The sequence below is a fragment of the Callionymus lyra genome, chromosome 13 (genome assembly GCF_982586985.1).
Source record: "Callionymus lyra chromosome 13, fCalLyr1.hap1.1, whole genome shotgun sequence".
In the NCBI taxonomy this organism is placed as follows: domain Eukaryota; kingdom Metazoa; phylum Chordata; class Actinopteri; order Syngnathiformes; family Callionymidae; genus Callionymus; species Callionymus lyra.
In genome coordinates, this window is record NC_141830.1 from 8,966,357 (window position 1) to 8,982,657 (window position 16,301).

Here is a 16,301-nt window from a genome sequence, read left to right on the forward strand (position 1 = left end):
TTTATCTCTTATTACTATGAGACATTGTTAAGTATAACTTGTGTACTATTACTAACACAACATTTAATAGAATCAATATACAACACCCAGGCCTGCTTATTATAATTAAATTAATTGATATTAATAAAATATATTTATTTCACTTTTGAACTGTAAAAAATAAACCTTAAACAACACAGCACTGCACATTAAACCTGGAGTGGACAATATAATGAATACAAATAAGACACAAAATAAAACTGGCTACACTGATGCAATATGTAAACATGTTTTTTTGCACTTTTTAAATGCAAACAAAAACTAAAGCGTCGCTTCATCTCTGTCCACGTTTTTCTCTGCCGCCACCTACTGTAGAGTCAGTGTAAGCATTTATTTTTATATATTAAGTTTGTAAATGAAAAACATGTCCAGCCCTAGTGACAGTACTGTAAGTAAGTTTTATTTGTAAAGCCCCTTTAATATAAGTTGTTGTGATAAAAGAACGTTTCCATGACAACGTAGTTGCAATATTTAGTCTCTCCCACTGACGTCTGCTTCATTAAACCTTTTTTACTGTTGCCAAACATCTTGACCTTTAAAGTATATATTTTATTGGGTATTGTTTTGATTGTTTAAGCGCTTTGTGACCCTGGTCTGGAAAAGCGCTCGATAAATACAAATTACTTACTTACTTTTCCATAAACGTGAGCGCAACTGCTCCCTCTAGCGTGTCATAAGCGCAACTGCACTTTGCCAGCTCCTTCACCAAGTCGGACGAGAAAATGTGGCGCAGGGAAAAAAAAAGTGTATTTTACCAGGATTAAAAAGGACACAAATGAAAGTTGTGTGGCGTCCAGCTGACTGTGTGTTTCCTCGCCAGCGGGGAGTTCGGCCTGTGGCTGGACGGAGACCTTTACCACGGCAGAAGTCACTCCTGTAAAACATTTGGGAACCCCATGCTCTCGAAAAAGGAGGATTTCTATGTGCAGGACATAGAAATCTGGGCTTTTGAATAACCCGGCGCTGCTCCACATGTAGGGGGGAGGGAGGGTATGGGGGGCCAGGCCCGGCAGATGGACGGGGCGAGGGGGTCCGCCTCCTCGGAACTAATGGCAAAGTCCCCCCTGAACCCCAACTGCACATGAGCAGAGCTCTTCCGGCTCCAAGCTTCCGGATGCTTGTCGTGCGTTACTACTGCAGTTGTTACGGAGCTTTTTTTTTCTTTGTGGGAAAAGTTACCTTTGTGTGTATCTTGTTACAGCCTTGTGCGTCTTTGCAGAGTAGTGTGGGAGAGAGAGGGGTGGGGGGACTGGATTGGGGGGCGTCAGGTGATGAGAGTTATTTTTGGGGGCGTCTGCATCGAGCTGGACCGGTCCAGACGTGGACTGACCGGAGCCCTCCGGATTGGATGTCCGCTGCGGTCGGGCACGGAATTCCATGAGAACGGTGCGAAGACACCCAGGGGTCCGTCAGGAAAGGGGGGTCTCAGCTAAACCTTTAGAGTGTCGTGTCGTCCCGTCGTCCACTGTCCTAGCACACACACACACACGCACACACACACACCCCCGGCTGGTGTCCACCCGTCCTCGTATCGTTGTGTGGGTCGTACCTGTGAGTCGGACCGCCCCCTCTGACGGGAACGCCGGCCGTACTGTTTGTTAGACAGTCAACGTGTTGCAATAGATTTGTGGAATATGCAAATAACTGTCCTGTGACCTCAAATACCTGCGGGGGGAGAGGGGGGCCCCGGCGCCGTCGACCCCAACCCCCTACACCCCCGACGACGAAAGAAACTTGTAAAGCTTTTACGTCTTTTACGCTTTTTCCGGGCATCGATGGGGGAAAAAGCCTGAGACGTGTTTCACTGTTTTACATGCATATAAGACAATAATGTATCGGTATATATGATTATATATGATCATATGTATGTATATATAATCATATATATGTTTGTGTGACAGTGATCTACTCGTGCTGATACTTCAGCTGTTACTATATGATGTATATTTCCTTGTACATTCACCTTTAAATAGTAGATTTGTTCCTATATATATATATATTACATATATAATATATTCCATATATATTATATATAAATACACATACAACTATATATATATATATAAAGTGTGGATTGATGGGTTGCTTCTAGCACTTTAATCTGGTTCCGTGTGTGGAGCCGGGTTCTTAGATTCTTAGCAGTAGCTGTACAGTACTTTTTTCTGTTGGGATCGTGTGAACCGTCAGTAGAACGCTCGCTGCTACAATATCAACTCGTCCCGACCAGCTCCGTGTCCACAAGGGTCACTGCACTAGGAAGGGGGGGGGGGGTGATCGTGGGTCACACACACACACACACACACATGCCAGTGAGGCTCAGTTTCTGTCCACACGGTGGCGCTCAGGTGAGTCTCCGACAGGTAAAAGGTATGATGGCGGAACTATAACTCTGCCCCCCCCTCCCCCCCTTTCTTGTCTTCCACACCAGTATTCGTGTCCTTGTGGCGACTCACGGCGAGTATTTCACCAGAATACAATGTATCAGTGATGTATAAATAACAATAAAGCTGAACTAATTGTTGTAACCTGGGAAACGTCGTCTCCGTCTTTGATGTCACGGGCGCGTCACGAGACAGGAAGTTGAAAACGTGGAGCTTTTATTGTGGAAAACAAAATAAACGTTTCAGTTCTGAAACCTGTTTGAAGAAAATCAGTGATGGTTGGATTGGATTCAACGTTTTTAAGATCCATAAATCTAAGATATTTAGTCTCATTTATAACGTGAGTGACAAGCAAAGTAAAAAATAACAGGAAGTAAACAATACTAGTTTTATATAGACAAAAATAGAAACATTAACTTCTATTTAAGATTCATTTTAGGAGCCAAGACGAATAACAATTAGTATCTACAATTTAAAATACTTTGTAAATAATTTTTTAAGTTTTAAATTGAAAAAAGCTGAACATCCTCAAGGTGGATCGATAGAATAAACTTTATTGATCATTTAAGAAAAATGGTTAACAAGATAAATAATGTTCAGGGTTTTAATTTATTTTTGACACATTTAGCTCCAATTGTTGTGTTTTTAATTCATTTAGTGTTTTTGTTTTATTTCACAGGGACTGTTTTTATTTCATTTTTACTTTACTAAACTTTATTTACCTTGTAAAATGTAGTATATTATTCGACCAATTTAATGTTTCCTGAAATTCTAATTGAAAATCTTCCTGTGTGAGGATCAGAACAATGATGTTTTTAAATAAAAGGATTGGATGATGACGTCATCAACCCAGTTTCTGATTGGATTATATTTCGATCCCATTATTTTTGAACAATAACGCCTCTGATTGTGACGAATCGGACCTTTTTAAAAGTCGCCGATTTTCTCCGCACGAATAGCGCTGACGACTCGTAACATCCTACCTCTCTGGCCGCACTCATTCAGTTAAAGTCCCTTAAATCCATCCCTTCCCCTGTCACTTCAGGTGTGCCCCAGGGCTCTGTCCTGGGGCCCCTACTCTTGATCATCTACCTCCTTCCCCCTCTGCAATATCTTCCGCAAATTCAATATTAATTTCCACTGTTATGCGGATGACACCCAGCTCTACCTCTCCAGCAAACCTTGGTCCACTCTCCCACCAACCTCCCTTACCGATGGCATCTCTGAGATAAAAACCCTGGTTCACCCAAAACTTTCTTAAACTCAACAGTAACAAAACCGAGGTCCTCCTCATTGGTACTAAATCCACTCTATCCAAAACCAACAGCTTTTCTCTTTCCATCGATAACTCCTCTGTTTCACCCTCCCCTAAGGTTAAGAGTCTGGGGGTCATCCTTGACCGCACACTATCCTTTCAATCCCACATCGATAACATCACTCGCTTCTTTCCACCTACGTAACATCAACCGCCTCCGCCCCTCCCTGACCCTCCCTGACCCTCCCTGACCCTCCCTAACCCTCCCTAACCCCCCACACTGCCGCCATCCTTGTCCACAGTCTCGTCACTTCCCATCTAAGATTATTGCAACTCTCTCCTTTTTCGGCCTCCCTCACAAATACCTCCATAAACTTCAATTGGTCCAGAATTCAACGGCCCGCATCATAACCCGAACCCCCTCCATTCACCACATCACTGCTGTCCTTCAGCAGCTCCACTGGCTCCCGGTTCAGTTCTGCATCCAGTTTAAAGTCCTCCTGTTTACTTTCAAAGCCATTCATAACCTCGCCCCCCCCCCCATATCTGTCTGATCTCCCTACGACCCCAACTCAGAAACATTGACTCATTCATTTCAAATCTCAACTCAAAACCCATCTGTTTAAAACTGCTTATTCCATTTGATGCTATTCCTCTACCCTTGTCTGCTACTTTTTTATTTTATACATATTTTATTGTGTTTAAAAATGTTTTATGTATGTAACCCATGTATGGCGACCTTGAGTGTCAAGAAAGGCGCCTTTAAATAAAATGTATTATTATTATTATTATTATTAACAGAATCCGCTCGACTTGTGTTGTTGACGTAAACTTCAGTAAACACAAATCTCATTGGTCAACGTTGAACTTTATAAGACAATTATATTTTTTTTCAAAAAACATACTTTACAAAAAGTGCACTTTCATTTAGGGTCATCTAAAAAAAAAAAAAAAGCAATTTGTGAACTTTTCAAATTAACATCATTTTTCAAATACATTCAAAGTATTGAATTGAAATATCTGCTAACAGAAGCACAAACATAAGGACAAACTTTTATTGACGTCACAAAGCGCTACTAAGGCAGACGTGAACTGATGGACTTTAAAAAAAACAAAAAACCTGTTGCTGTATCGCCAGGTGTCCACACGGTGGCGCCGTCAGTACACCAGGTACTTGAACTCGGAGTAGATGAGCGGGAACATGACGGTGCAGGCTCGGTACAGGATGGCGCTGCTCTTCACCACGGCGCGGTGTTTGCTGAGCCAGGACTCGCTGCGGAAGTTGACGTAGATGGCGTAGAGCGCCACGGCGAAGAAGTGGCCGATCAGGGTCAGAGGTCGCGGGGACAGTCTGGGGGAGAAAACCAGGAAGTCAATGATGAGAAGGTTGATGACCTCTAGTTTGTTGAGCCTGTTGTTGTTAGTGTTGTTTTTATTCAGAGAGAAATAAAAATAAGAATGTGAGAGTAAAAATGTAAATGTAGCCAAATATTGTTGTTTTTTCACACATTACATGATTAATAGAAAGATGAGTTTCAACCAGGATCAGTTATGTAGTTATTTAGTTTAGTTATTTAGTATAGTTATTTTTTTATATACATTTGAATTTAATAATTTCTATAGTGAATTTTTATGTTGTAAGGTTTAATTTTTCTTTAAGTTTTTCTTTTCAAATAATTGACTAACATTAGTTTTAACATTTTAATATTTTCTCCCAAACAATTGTTTTTTAACAGGGTTTTAATATTTGAATGAAACATTTTAATTTGTAGCCTTTTAAATTCAGATTTATAACAGCATGTTTATCTTGACAGCAAATTAAAATATTGTATGTAGAACATGTATGTTGTAATTATTGGAATAAGAAAATTAAACTGTTTAAAAAAACAAAAGAAATATTGAAAAATAAAAAAAAAAAGGAATTTATTTTCCAATATTATAACATTTTATTTAATTGTTTATATAATAAAAAAAGAATTCAACCTTGATTTAGTCAAGCATTTTTAGTTACATTTTGTATTTAAGTATTTAGTTTTTTAACATTTGAAATGTTAAATTCAACCAGTCAATATTCTGATGACACTGAAATGCTTCCATAGAATAAAAACGTCTTAACATTAAAAATCAACATTACATTACTAATAAAATGGAGTAAAAACATGTGAATACAAGGTTCTTCAACAGAGGTAATAGACATGAATAATTGATGCAACTACTGTAAGTACAGAAACATGCAGGTGTTTACACTGAGAGGAGTCCGATGGGTCCGTTGATACACTCTCCTCCCAGCTTGAAGTACTGGAAACAGGCTTTCCTCAGCTCGTGCAGAGAGTCTGCTCCAAACGACAGCGGGTTAGATCACATCAGACCCCGACCAGGACCAGGACCAGGTCCAGGGACGGACTCACCGTCTGTGGCGGCGAACAGCTCGTAGAGCGCCTGCGCCAGAACGTTGACCACGAACGAGTGAGACGACTTGCGCTGCCAGTGGAACGTCTTCTTGGCCTGAAGAGGAATCGGACTTGAGTCTCTGCGTCACAGAGATAAGGTTTGAAAGTCTCACCTTCAGCATGGCGGCGTCGTCGTACAGGTCCGGGAGGTTCTTCAGGAGACCCCTCCAGATCCGCACGTCGTTGAGGGCCACGCTCATCCCTCCTCCGGTCAGAGGATGTCTCATGTTGTACGCGTCACCCAGGAGGACCACGCCTGACCACGTGACCACATAGATATCAAAGTCAAACGATCATGCAAAAATACAATAATATTAACTAGTGATGAAGCTTCATGAAGCAGTGTCATTATTGTCAGAGTCAACGAGATGGCGGTGTCTTTACTATTTTCTATTGTTTTGAACGACTTTTCAAATGAAACATCATTTTTAAAGTGATGGCGCCACCTACTGACCTCTAAACAACATGACACCGTTTCATGAAGCAGTGTCATTATTGTCAGAGTCCACTAGATGGCTGTGTCTTTACTATTTTCCATTGTTTTCAACGACTTTTCAAATAAAACATCATTTTTAAAGTGATGGCGCCACCTACTGACCTCTTAACAACATGACACCGTTTTATGAAGCTTCATGAAGCAGTATCGTTATTGTCAGAGTCCACTAGATGGCGGTGTCTTTACTGTTTTCCATTGTTTTGAACGATTGTTCAAATGAAACATCATTTTTAAAGTGATGGCGCCACCTACTGACCTCTAAACAACATGACACTGTTTCATGAAGCTTCATGAAGCAGTGTCGTTATTGTCAGAGTCAACTAGATGGCGGTGTCTTTACTATTTTCCATTGTTTTGAACGACTTTTCAAATGAAACATCATTTTTAAAGTGATGGCGCCACCTACTGACCTCTAAACAACATGCCACCGTTTCATGAAGTTTCATGAAGCAGTATCGTTATTGTCAGAGTCCACTAGATGGCGGTGTCTTTACTATTTTCCATTGTTTTGAACGACTGTTCAAATGAAACATCATTTTTAAAGTGATGGCGCCACCTACTGACCTCTAAATCACATGACACTGCTTCATGAAGCTTCATCAAACCATCACTAGTATTAACTGTGTTTAAGGATAAATTCTATATTATAATTAAAAGGGGGAAACTGGAGCTGGAATTTCCGACACTAATAAATGAACCTGAACGCATCATGAGCCTCAGTGCTGCATCGGAATGAAACGGCAGATGAAAAACAAAGATGAAATTAAATATTTTTAAAATGTATTAACAGTTTAAGTGTATCAGAGCCATCAGAAAATGTAATTTAACCTTTCAATGTTGAAATTTTGAATTTGGTATCGAAATGTTTTTAAGCAGTAAACTGTTGTTCTTTAAATAATATTTTATATACTTTAAAAAAAAATGAAATCTTGAATTTATTTGGGGTTTATTTTACAATAACATAAAAAAAATCGAATATTTCTAAAAATGTTTTTACAGTAGTTTGATGTTAAAATTTGAACGATTTCAGATCAAATTTCTAGATTAAATATTTTTAATTTTGTAGACTTTTAAATTTTAATTTAAATGTTGGTATGAAAGGGCTTCTCTGATAGTCTGAAGTTCCATCAAGTATCTCGGTGCTCTGTTGGTGTTGTCTGGTGGCAGTTATTATTACGGAATTTAAAAAGGCTACACATTTAAAAAATACTGAATTAAAAACATTATTTCTTTAATTATTGGAATAAGAATATGATATTCTATGTGAAACATTTTTTTTATTCAATTATTTAAAAAAAAAAACCTGTTTAATATAAAAAAATGTAATAGTTAAAAACAAGAACGTTAAAATAAAAAAAAAACAAAGTTTAAACTATTAAAATATTCGGTCGTACAACACGTCTGCCGTGGACTCACCTGGCTTGTTGACGGGGGAGGGGGGCAGGAAGCTGGCTGGCATGGACCTCAGTCTGTCGTTCTGCAGGGCCTCCATGAAGGGGTCCCTCAGGTGAGCTGCAGACACCAGCTGTGAGTCCCACGTCTGCTGGACCGGGGGTTTAGGAAGGAAGGCACTTACGGGGCAACTGCGGGTGGACTTTCTCGGCCATGTACTGCTGCAGGTCGCGCGGCATCTCGCCCCGGATGTCCACCAGCACCCTGGTCTGGGACGAGGAGATCTGGTAGACCAGAACCGGGCTCGGATCGGCCAGGACCAGCTCGGCGTGGTTCTCTTTGAACTGAGGACAGTCCTGCGACAAACATCCAGCGATTATGACCTCCATCGAACAAAACATCAAACCTTTACGGGTTCTAGACGAATAGGGAACTGGAATTTCCCACAGAAATGCATGCACCTGAACGCATCATGAGCATCAGAAAGAAAAAAACTGATGAAGTTTTCTATTTTTTTTAATTATTTAATTATTGGCCTTTATTAAGTGTATCAATGTCATCAGAATATCGTTGGATTTATCATTTAAAATGTTATTTGTATTTTTTTAAATATATATTTAAGCATTGGATTATTTATTTTGGAATGATTTAATTAAATAATTGTTTAACTTACTTTTTTAATAACTATTTAATATTTTCAAAATAAATTATTTCTTTAAACATAGTTTGATATTCAAATTGAATTCTAATAAACTCTATCCATCCATCCATCCATCTATATATAATAACTTTGATATTCTTATTCCAATAAATGGAATAAATTCTAACCTTTTTCTAATTCAATACAAAAATTGTGTATTAAAACAACATTTTTATAATACATTTAAAAGGCTGCTAATAATATATGAACGGAATAATATTGAATTTCCAACAATTATTTTTCATTCTATCGTATGCAATATCATTTTGTAATAATATAAATTATATGAATTGATAATAAATAAATGAATCAATTAAATGTATTTATAATCAAAATATCGAAGTAAAAGTGAAACGTTCCAACAATTCAAATGTTAAACTCAACATTCAATATTTGTTCTTTCGTGACACGAACCTTCATCAAACATCCCACGAAGTGCGAGGACGTTTGAGCTTTTCCTGAGACCAGACTCTTGCGGAACTTGGAGAAGCATCCGTCGGCGACCACGACCAGAGGAGCGTGAAGAAGCTGCAGGACATGTTGTTGTTGTCGTCACGGTCAGAAAAATGTGTTTATTGTTTATAAACCAGGGACCTCACCTTCAGGTCTCCAGAGTCTTTCTCTCTGTACTGGACCCCGGTCACGCAGCCGCCCTCCTCCTCCATCCTGGTCACGGTGCCTTCTACTAACGTGACACTAGGGGGCAGAAAAAACGGGAAATCATTGCATTAAAATAACAATTAATAAGAAAATCTCGTTCTTATTTGTATCAACTCCACTCTTTAAAACAAAACAGAAAGTTAATTTGATACATTGAAATCAAATAATAACTTGTTTATGTTAGTTATGGTTAAATACATTTAATCAAGATATATTTCAAAGTATTTATTTTACACTCAACTTACTTATACATTATTTGCAAAAACTTGATTCATTTAACTTGTTTTTTTAAGCGTTTCATTTTGTTACTAAAGAATCTGATGCTTTTGGTTAAATGAAAGTATAATTTGTCTTATGAACTATTTTTTATTTCTTGTCAATAACAGTAGTTTCAATTCATATCTTGGTTTATTTTAAAAATGTAAAACAAATTATGTTTATTTAATATCAAACTAAAACTAATGATATAAACAAGTTTTTTTTTCCTTAGGTGAGAAAATATGTTACATGTTGCTTTGAAATAAAATGTAATTGTGTTCATGTCTTGTTTTTAATATTATTATTGTTATTGTTATTGTTCTTATTATTATATTTATGTTGTTGTTGTTCTTCTACATTATTATTATTATTCCTTTTTTTTTTTTATAATTGCAAGTGATGTAAACACAACACCAGATTTATTTCTGTGATGTTGACAGTACCGAACAAAATATATGAAATAAATATATATAAATTAAATAAGTGACTTATACATTAAAGAAAGCATATTAAAATGACTAATTCAATAATAATAATTAATAAAATAAAGTGTATTTATATTGTTATTCATTTAACCCCCCTGGTCCTGCGGCTGTGTTCTTGAAATCAGTGACTCAGTGACTTCTTAGCTTCTATTATTCAAATGGAATCTGTTCTTATTCTTGGAGACTTTAATCTTCATGTTGATGACGTCTCATCTTGTTCTGCTAAAGAACTTTTAACTTTAACAGAAGCCTTTAATTTTGAGCAACATGTTTCAAAAAGGCCACATTTTAGACTTTTTACTCCTGGTCTGGACATTTCTAATGTATCTGTACATGATGTACATCTGAGTGATCATTATCTTGTCTTGTTTAACTTGGACTTCATCCCTGAACCTATGCCTTTGAAAGTTAGGTCTCAGAGGCGTGTCATCTCAGCTGATACTGCAGACAGTTTTTCTGCTATGTTTGACTCTTTTTCCTTTGATGACTGCCCAGACGTGGACAGGTTGATTCACTGTTTCACTGGTCATTGTGTTGAAATACTGGATCAAGTGGCACCTGTTAAATCGAACTTGAAAATTCAGAAAAACAGTGCCCTTGGACAACTGAAGATCTCCTGAGTCTGAAGAGACTTTGTCAAAAGACTGAGTGTCTCTGGAAGTCCACTAAACTTGAGGTGCACAGACCTCACCTCAGGGATCTGATGTCTGGTTAGATGGTAGAAACTGCTAGATCTGATTACATCAGAAAACTGGTAGCAGCAAATAAGAAAAACCCCAAGAGTGTTGTTTGACACAATTAATTCTCTTGTGTCTCCTGCTCCTCAAATCACAACTGTCTTCTGTGAAGCTGACAGCAATGCATTGTTGAGATTTTTCATTGACAAAATTAAATTGATCAAAGAGAAAATCTCTCCCTCTTTGTGTGGAACCCCTGCTGTCTCTGAGCCTCTCTCCTCCTCTTGGTCTTCCTTCAGTGCTGTATCTCTGGGTGATATTTTGGCACTAGTGAACAAGATGAAACCCTCCTCTTGCTCAGATGACGTCCTTCTTTGTAGGCTTTTTATCAAAGTATTTGATGTAATTAGCCCCTGGGTTACCAATATGGTCAACCTCTCCCTTTCCACAGGGGTCCCAATGCATTTAAACATGCCATTGTGGAGCCTTTGCTCAAAAAGCCAGGCTTTGACCCGACTGACCTCAATAATTTCAGGCCTATTTCTAAGCTCCCTTTCTTGTCCAAGATCTTGGAGAAGGTGGTGTCTGACCAGCTGTCTTTTTTCCAGTCCAGTGACATCATTAAGTCGGCTGACTTGGGTTAATACACTGTTCTGGTTCTCTTGGATCTGTCCTCAGCCTTTGACACAGTTGATCACCAGATCCTGCTAAGAAGACTGAGAAATGAAGTGGGACTGTCTGGGTCTGTGTTACAGTGGTTCTCATCATACCTTTCTGGGCGCAGTTTTAGTGTATCTGCAATTCAAATTAGGTCTGAATCGGAGGATCTGTTGTGTGGAGTCCCTCAAGGTTCTGTTCTGGTTCCTTCACTGTTTTTGCTGTACTGGATTCCCCTCTGTAAAATCATTCAGAGATTTCCTGATCTTATCACATTTTTGCTGATCCAGCTCTACTGCTCTTTTGATCCAACTGAGCCCCAAAGACTGAACAGCTTAGTCAATTGTTTGCTAGAAATCAAACAATGGCTGAGTGAAAACACTTTGCAGCTAAATGTGGACAAAACTGAAACACTGGTGATTGCTCCTGATGATAAGATTCCAGGGTTGAGTCAGTACTTGGGTGACTTAGGTCAGTCTGTCAAACTGAGCCTGAGAAACCTGGGTGTTGTTTTTGATAAAGACATGTCTATTGTTCAACACTGAAGAAAACTGACCAGAAACTGTTTCCTTCAACTGAGAAAAATCTCTAAACTTAGGAAAATGTTGTCACAACATGATCTGGATCTTGTAATCCATGCATTTTTGTCTTCTCGTCTGGACTATTGTAACAGTTTGTTTGCATGTCTGAACAATAAGGATCAGTCTCGCCTGCAGTTGATTCAGAACTCTGCAGCGAGAATTCTAACCTGCTCAAGTAGAAGAACTCACATTTCTCCGATCCTTAAAACTCTTCACTGTCTTCCAGTTTCTTTCAGGATCAACTTTAAAATTCTGGTTCTTACTTTCAGATCTATTCATGGTCAGCCTCCTCCTTACATCACTGATCTGATCCAGTCTTACACCCCAGCTCGGGCTCTGAGGTCTGTGGATCAGAATCTACTGATGGTTCCTCGCAAACGGTTCAGGACGAGAGGAGAAAAATCCTTTTAAGCTTTGGAACAATCTTCCTCTCTCTTTGCGCTTGATGGAGTCTACTGACTCCTTCAAGTAACATCTTAAGACGTTTTTATTTGTTCAGGCTTTTCCTTAATTTTCTGGAACTCCTGTGTTGTTCTCAGTATTATCTTGACCTTTAAAGTATATATTTTATTTTATTTTTTTTAGAATCCCTTATTTGTCCCGCAAGGGGAAATTCGGTAGTGCTTTTGACAGCCATTCAAACATACTGATGGGAGTAGGCTGCACACCTGCGCCAAGTCTACCATCAGGAGCAATCAGGGTAAAGTGTCTTGCTCAGGGACACAACGACACAAGCTTGTCTGGAGCTGGGATCGAACCTGCAACCTTTTGGACTGCAGGCAACCACTCTACCATCTGAGCTATGACGTATTGCTTTGATTGTTTAAGCGCTTTGTGACCCTGGTCTGGAAAAGCGCTATATAAATATAAATTACTTACTTACCTACTAATTCTTAATAAGAAAAGTTTAATTCTACATTGATATTGTACTTCTTTGACACAGTTCCAAGTGACTCACTTGGTCTCGGCCATGGCGGCTCTCCTCAGGCCCATGATGAACCTGCCGTGATGGAAGGCCCGTCCACACTGGACGCCCTCCTCCTGCTGAGGATACGGGATCTCAACCTCCGACCCGGTTTCTCTGTCGTGGATCACGTAGCCTTTGACCAGGTGAGCATCCATGCCGTCCACTGCACCTGAGCAGGAGGAGAAACTTTTTTCACAGTTGAACGTTCACGAGCAAAACAGGTGCAGAGCTTTTATTTTATTTGGAGCACCACAGGGCTGTGTTCTTGGGCTACTACTGTTGCAAAGTGATCATAGTTATGTAGCAGTGTAAGAAAATATCACAATACTTTATTGATGTTAAACTTCACTGTATCGGATTGTATACTGTATTTTTTAATCATAGTTATTCAATTATTCATATTTCAATAAGAGTGCGTTTATAAAATAATTCTAATTTTTATTTACAATAAATATGCAAATATTCATGACATTTGTTGATTTTTGTGTCGCAATTGAACTTCCGGCAGCGGTCATTACGTCTTGCACAGTTAAAGCAACAATGAAATCCAGTGAGTCCAGCAATGCCTGAGGACAGGAGGATACAGTCGACTCCACAGCTTTTAAAGCTGATGTTTGGACATATTTTGATTTCAAAACAAATTAAATCAGTTACGACTTCGACAAAGACTCACATGGTCTGTAAATCCTGCAACACCAGAGTCAAGTACTCGACAATACTACAAATATATCCTTGTTGTCCAGTGATCCTTCTATATATCGCAATATATTAAATTGCAGATCTTCCTTTAGCTGCTGAGGACTGCTGCCATCTAGCGGCCCGAAGTTTAATTGCAACACACAAAACCATATGAGAATGTATATAATTGCATGTGTATTTTTAATAAATAAAAACATTATTTGTAAATTTTTACTCACTTTAAACAGATGGAAATGATTTAAAAGACATTTATTAAATGTCTTTTTAAATTTTTTTTGATTTCTAACACACATCCATCACTGACCTTCCAGGCCCAGGTCCACCAGAGCTCGGAACCCTCCAGGCTGCAGCAGCTCTCCCACGATCCTGTCGGGCTCCTTCAGATCTCGCTCCACCAACGTCACCCTCCTGCCGTCTCGTGCCAGCACCGCCGCCATGGCCGAGCCCAGCACCCCGGCGCCCACGATCACCACATCTGGGTCTGCGTCGGTTTTCACACCATCACCGGTGCTGGAGGAGCTGTGAGCCCGTCTGACCCGCGACCTCCGACCCTTTAGGTCGCCACAACAAATGAGTAAGTAAGTAAGTCATTTTTATTTATATAGTGCTTTTCCAGACCAGGGTCACAAAGCGCTTAAACAATCAAAACAATATTCAATAAAGTACATACTTTAAAGATCAAGATAATACTGAGAACAACACAGGAGTTCCAGAAAATCAAGGAAAAGCCTGAACAAATAAAAACGTCTTAAGATGAGGTCATGAGTTTTCCCAGCATGCTAGTCTGTTATTAAAGCTTTGAAGTCAAACTCTTATTATTAAAATATATATATATATATATATATATATATATATATATATATATATATATATATATATACATATATAATTTATGATCAATAACACTTAAATTAATGTTTAATATTGATACATTCCCATAAAAAAAATCTTTAATTTATTTAAGTGTATAGATTTTTTTTTCTTAAAATGCTTCTACTTTTTAAACCTTGAATATAAAAAGCTGTCCCTCCTCCAGGATGTTACATAATCCTCTCCTCTTCCGGGGAGTCAACACAAAATAGCATTAAAGTAAAAAGACAGATTGGATGCTTTACCGAGGAAAATATATTGAAGAGTTCCATCATGAAAAACGTTTTTATAAAGTTAGCTTCAAAAAGACATTTTAATGTATTATAAAAAAAACAACATTGTTTTAAATCCCTCTTACAAACACACTTTTATAGAATAGTTTTTAACTCTTAACTAATTATTTTCATTTTATTAAGTAAGTAAGTAATTTTTATTTGTATATTGCTTTTCCAGACCAGGTTCACAAAGCGCTTAAACAATCAAAACAATATTCAAAAAAATATATACTTTAAAAGTCAAGATAAAACTGATAAGTCACTGTATTAATCTTTCATCGTATTGTTGTTACGATTCTGCTATTTTCTTAATATATAAATAATATATATATATTTAATATATTTATTTAATATTTAAATACATGCACCTCGAGACAATGCAAGTGTAAATGGTGCTATATAAATACAATTATTATTATTATTATAGAAATAATTAAAAATAGAATCAAAAAACGTCATAATAATGCCTCTTAAAAAAAATTCGATGTATATAATGAAATCAAGGGAATAAGTTATGAGACTAAGATTAGTACAAAATAAATATTAAAAAAAACTGTTTAAATAATATTGTGAAAAAAGGGGAATAAACAGCTTTTTAAATAAAAGTTCTCTCACCTTTTTAGTCGTTCTCGCCTGAGAAGAGTGTCGCGAGGAGAAGACGTTGATGAGGGGGAACAAAAACAACAGACTGACGGATGACTGGAGCCAGGACTGGACGGATCTGTGGATCTGAAAGTACCCGAGATACGAGAGCAGAAGCCCGGCCGACAGCAGCAGGAGTCCCGCCAGCAGCAGCTCCACGGGGGCCAAACATAGCAACGAGTAGGACTTCTTGTACAAATAAGTGAAACTTGCTATTCCTAGGAAGGTCCACATTGTGTTTTTAAAAGATGGATAATTGTTGATAATGACTGAAATATTAGGGAAATTAAATAAATTAATGTTTATTCTAAGCGGTGCTGCTCAGGAGGCCAATCATGGTGAAGAGACGCTCATTAAAAAAGCATAAGAAAATATGAGCCGCTGGGTGGATGTCCCGCCCCCTCCTCCACGCAGCTGACCAATGACAAGCGTCGCCTCGGTGAGCAGAGCTCGCGCTATCCGCTTATTGGATGACGGCTGCAGGACGAGTCCGCCTCACGGCCCCTGATTGGTCGGCGCACTGTCAGGACGGTAGTATGATGTGATGTCATTGGCAAAGTGACTCGTGGAAGATCTTCTATGAGACAGATGAGTCCAGAAGTCTTTTAATAATTTTAATATGTGTTTTAAATGATAAAAAACACAACTTTAAACGATAAAGACACAACTGGAGTTTAACTACTGGCTCGCTATTGAAATATCCACGTACTAGTTAATTATTTATAATAATTAAATGGAGAATAATTATGCAATAAAAGTCTGTCTTACTCCTGAAAAAAAAAATGCACTTCTTTGTTGCGTTTTTATAAACAAAAAC

The 16,301-nt window shown here is 38.2% G+C and overlaps 2 protein-coding genes across 7 annotated transcripts in view; one reads left to right on the forward strand and one right to left on the reverse strand.

The window, feature by feature from the left end:
- Positions 1-2,573, forward strand: part of oxr1a (oxidation resistance 1a) — a 150,564-nt gene extending 147,991 nt beyond the window's left edge. For all 6 annotated transcript variants that reach the window (XM_087805345.1, XM_087805344.1, XM_087805347.1 and 3 more), the window contains one exon: positions 860-2,573. In XM_087805345.1, coding sequence (XP_087661471.1) covers positions 860-995 — 136 coding nt within the window. In that variant the 3' untranslated portion in view covers positions 996-2,573. The remainder of the gene's footprint in view (positions 1-859) is intronic.
- Positions 2,574-4,527: 1,954 nt separating this feature from the next.
- Positions 4,528-15,803, reverse strand: sqlea (squalene epoxidase a). Its single transcript, XM_087805534.1, has 11 exons — positions 15,458-15,803; positions 14,002-14,248; positions 12,990-13,167; positions 9,313-9,409; positions 9,128-9,241; positions 8,198-8,369; positions 8,038-8,133; positions 6,239-6,381; positions 6,084-6,180; positions 5,921-6,008; positions 4,528-5,026 (listed from the first exon to the last, which is right to left on the reverse strand). Exons 1-11 carry the CDS (start codon positions 15,716-15,718, stop codon positions 4,834-4,836), a joined length of 1,686 nt encoding a protein of 561 aa, XP_087661660.1. The 5' UTR covers positions 15,719-15,803; the 3' UTR covers positions 4,528-4,833.
- Between the last annotated feature and the right edge of the window lie 498 nt (positions 15,804-16,301).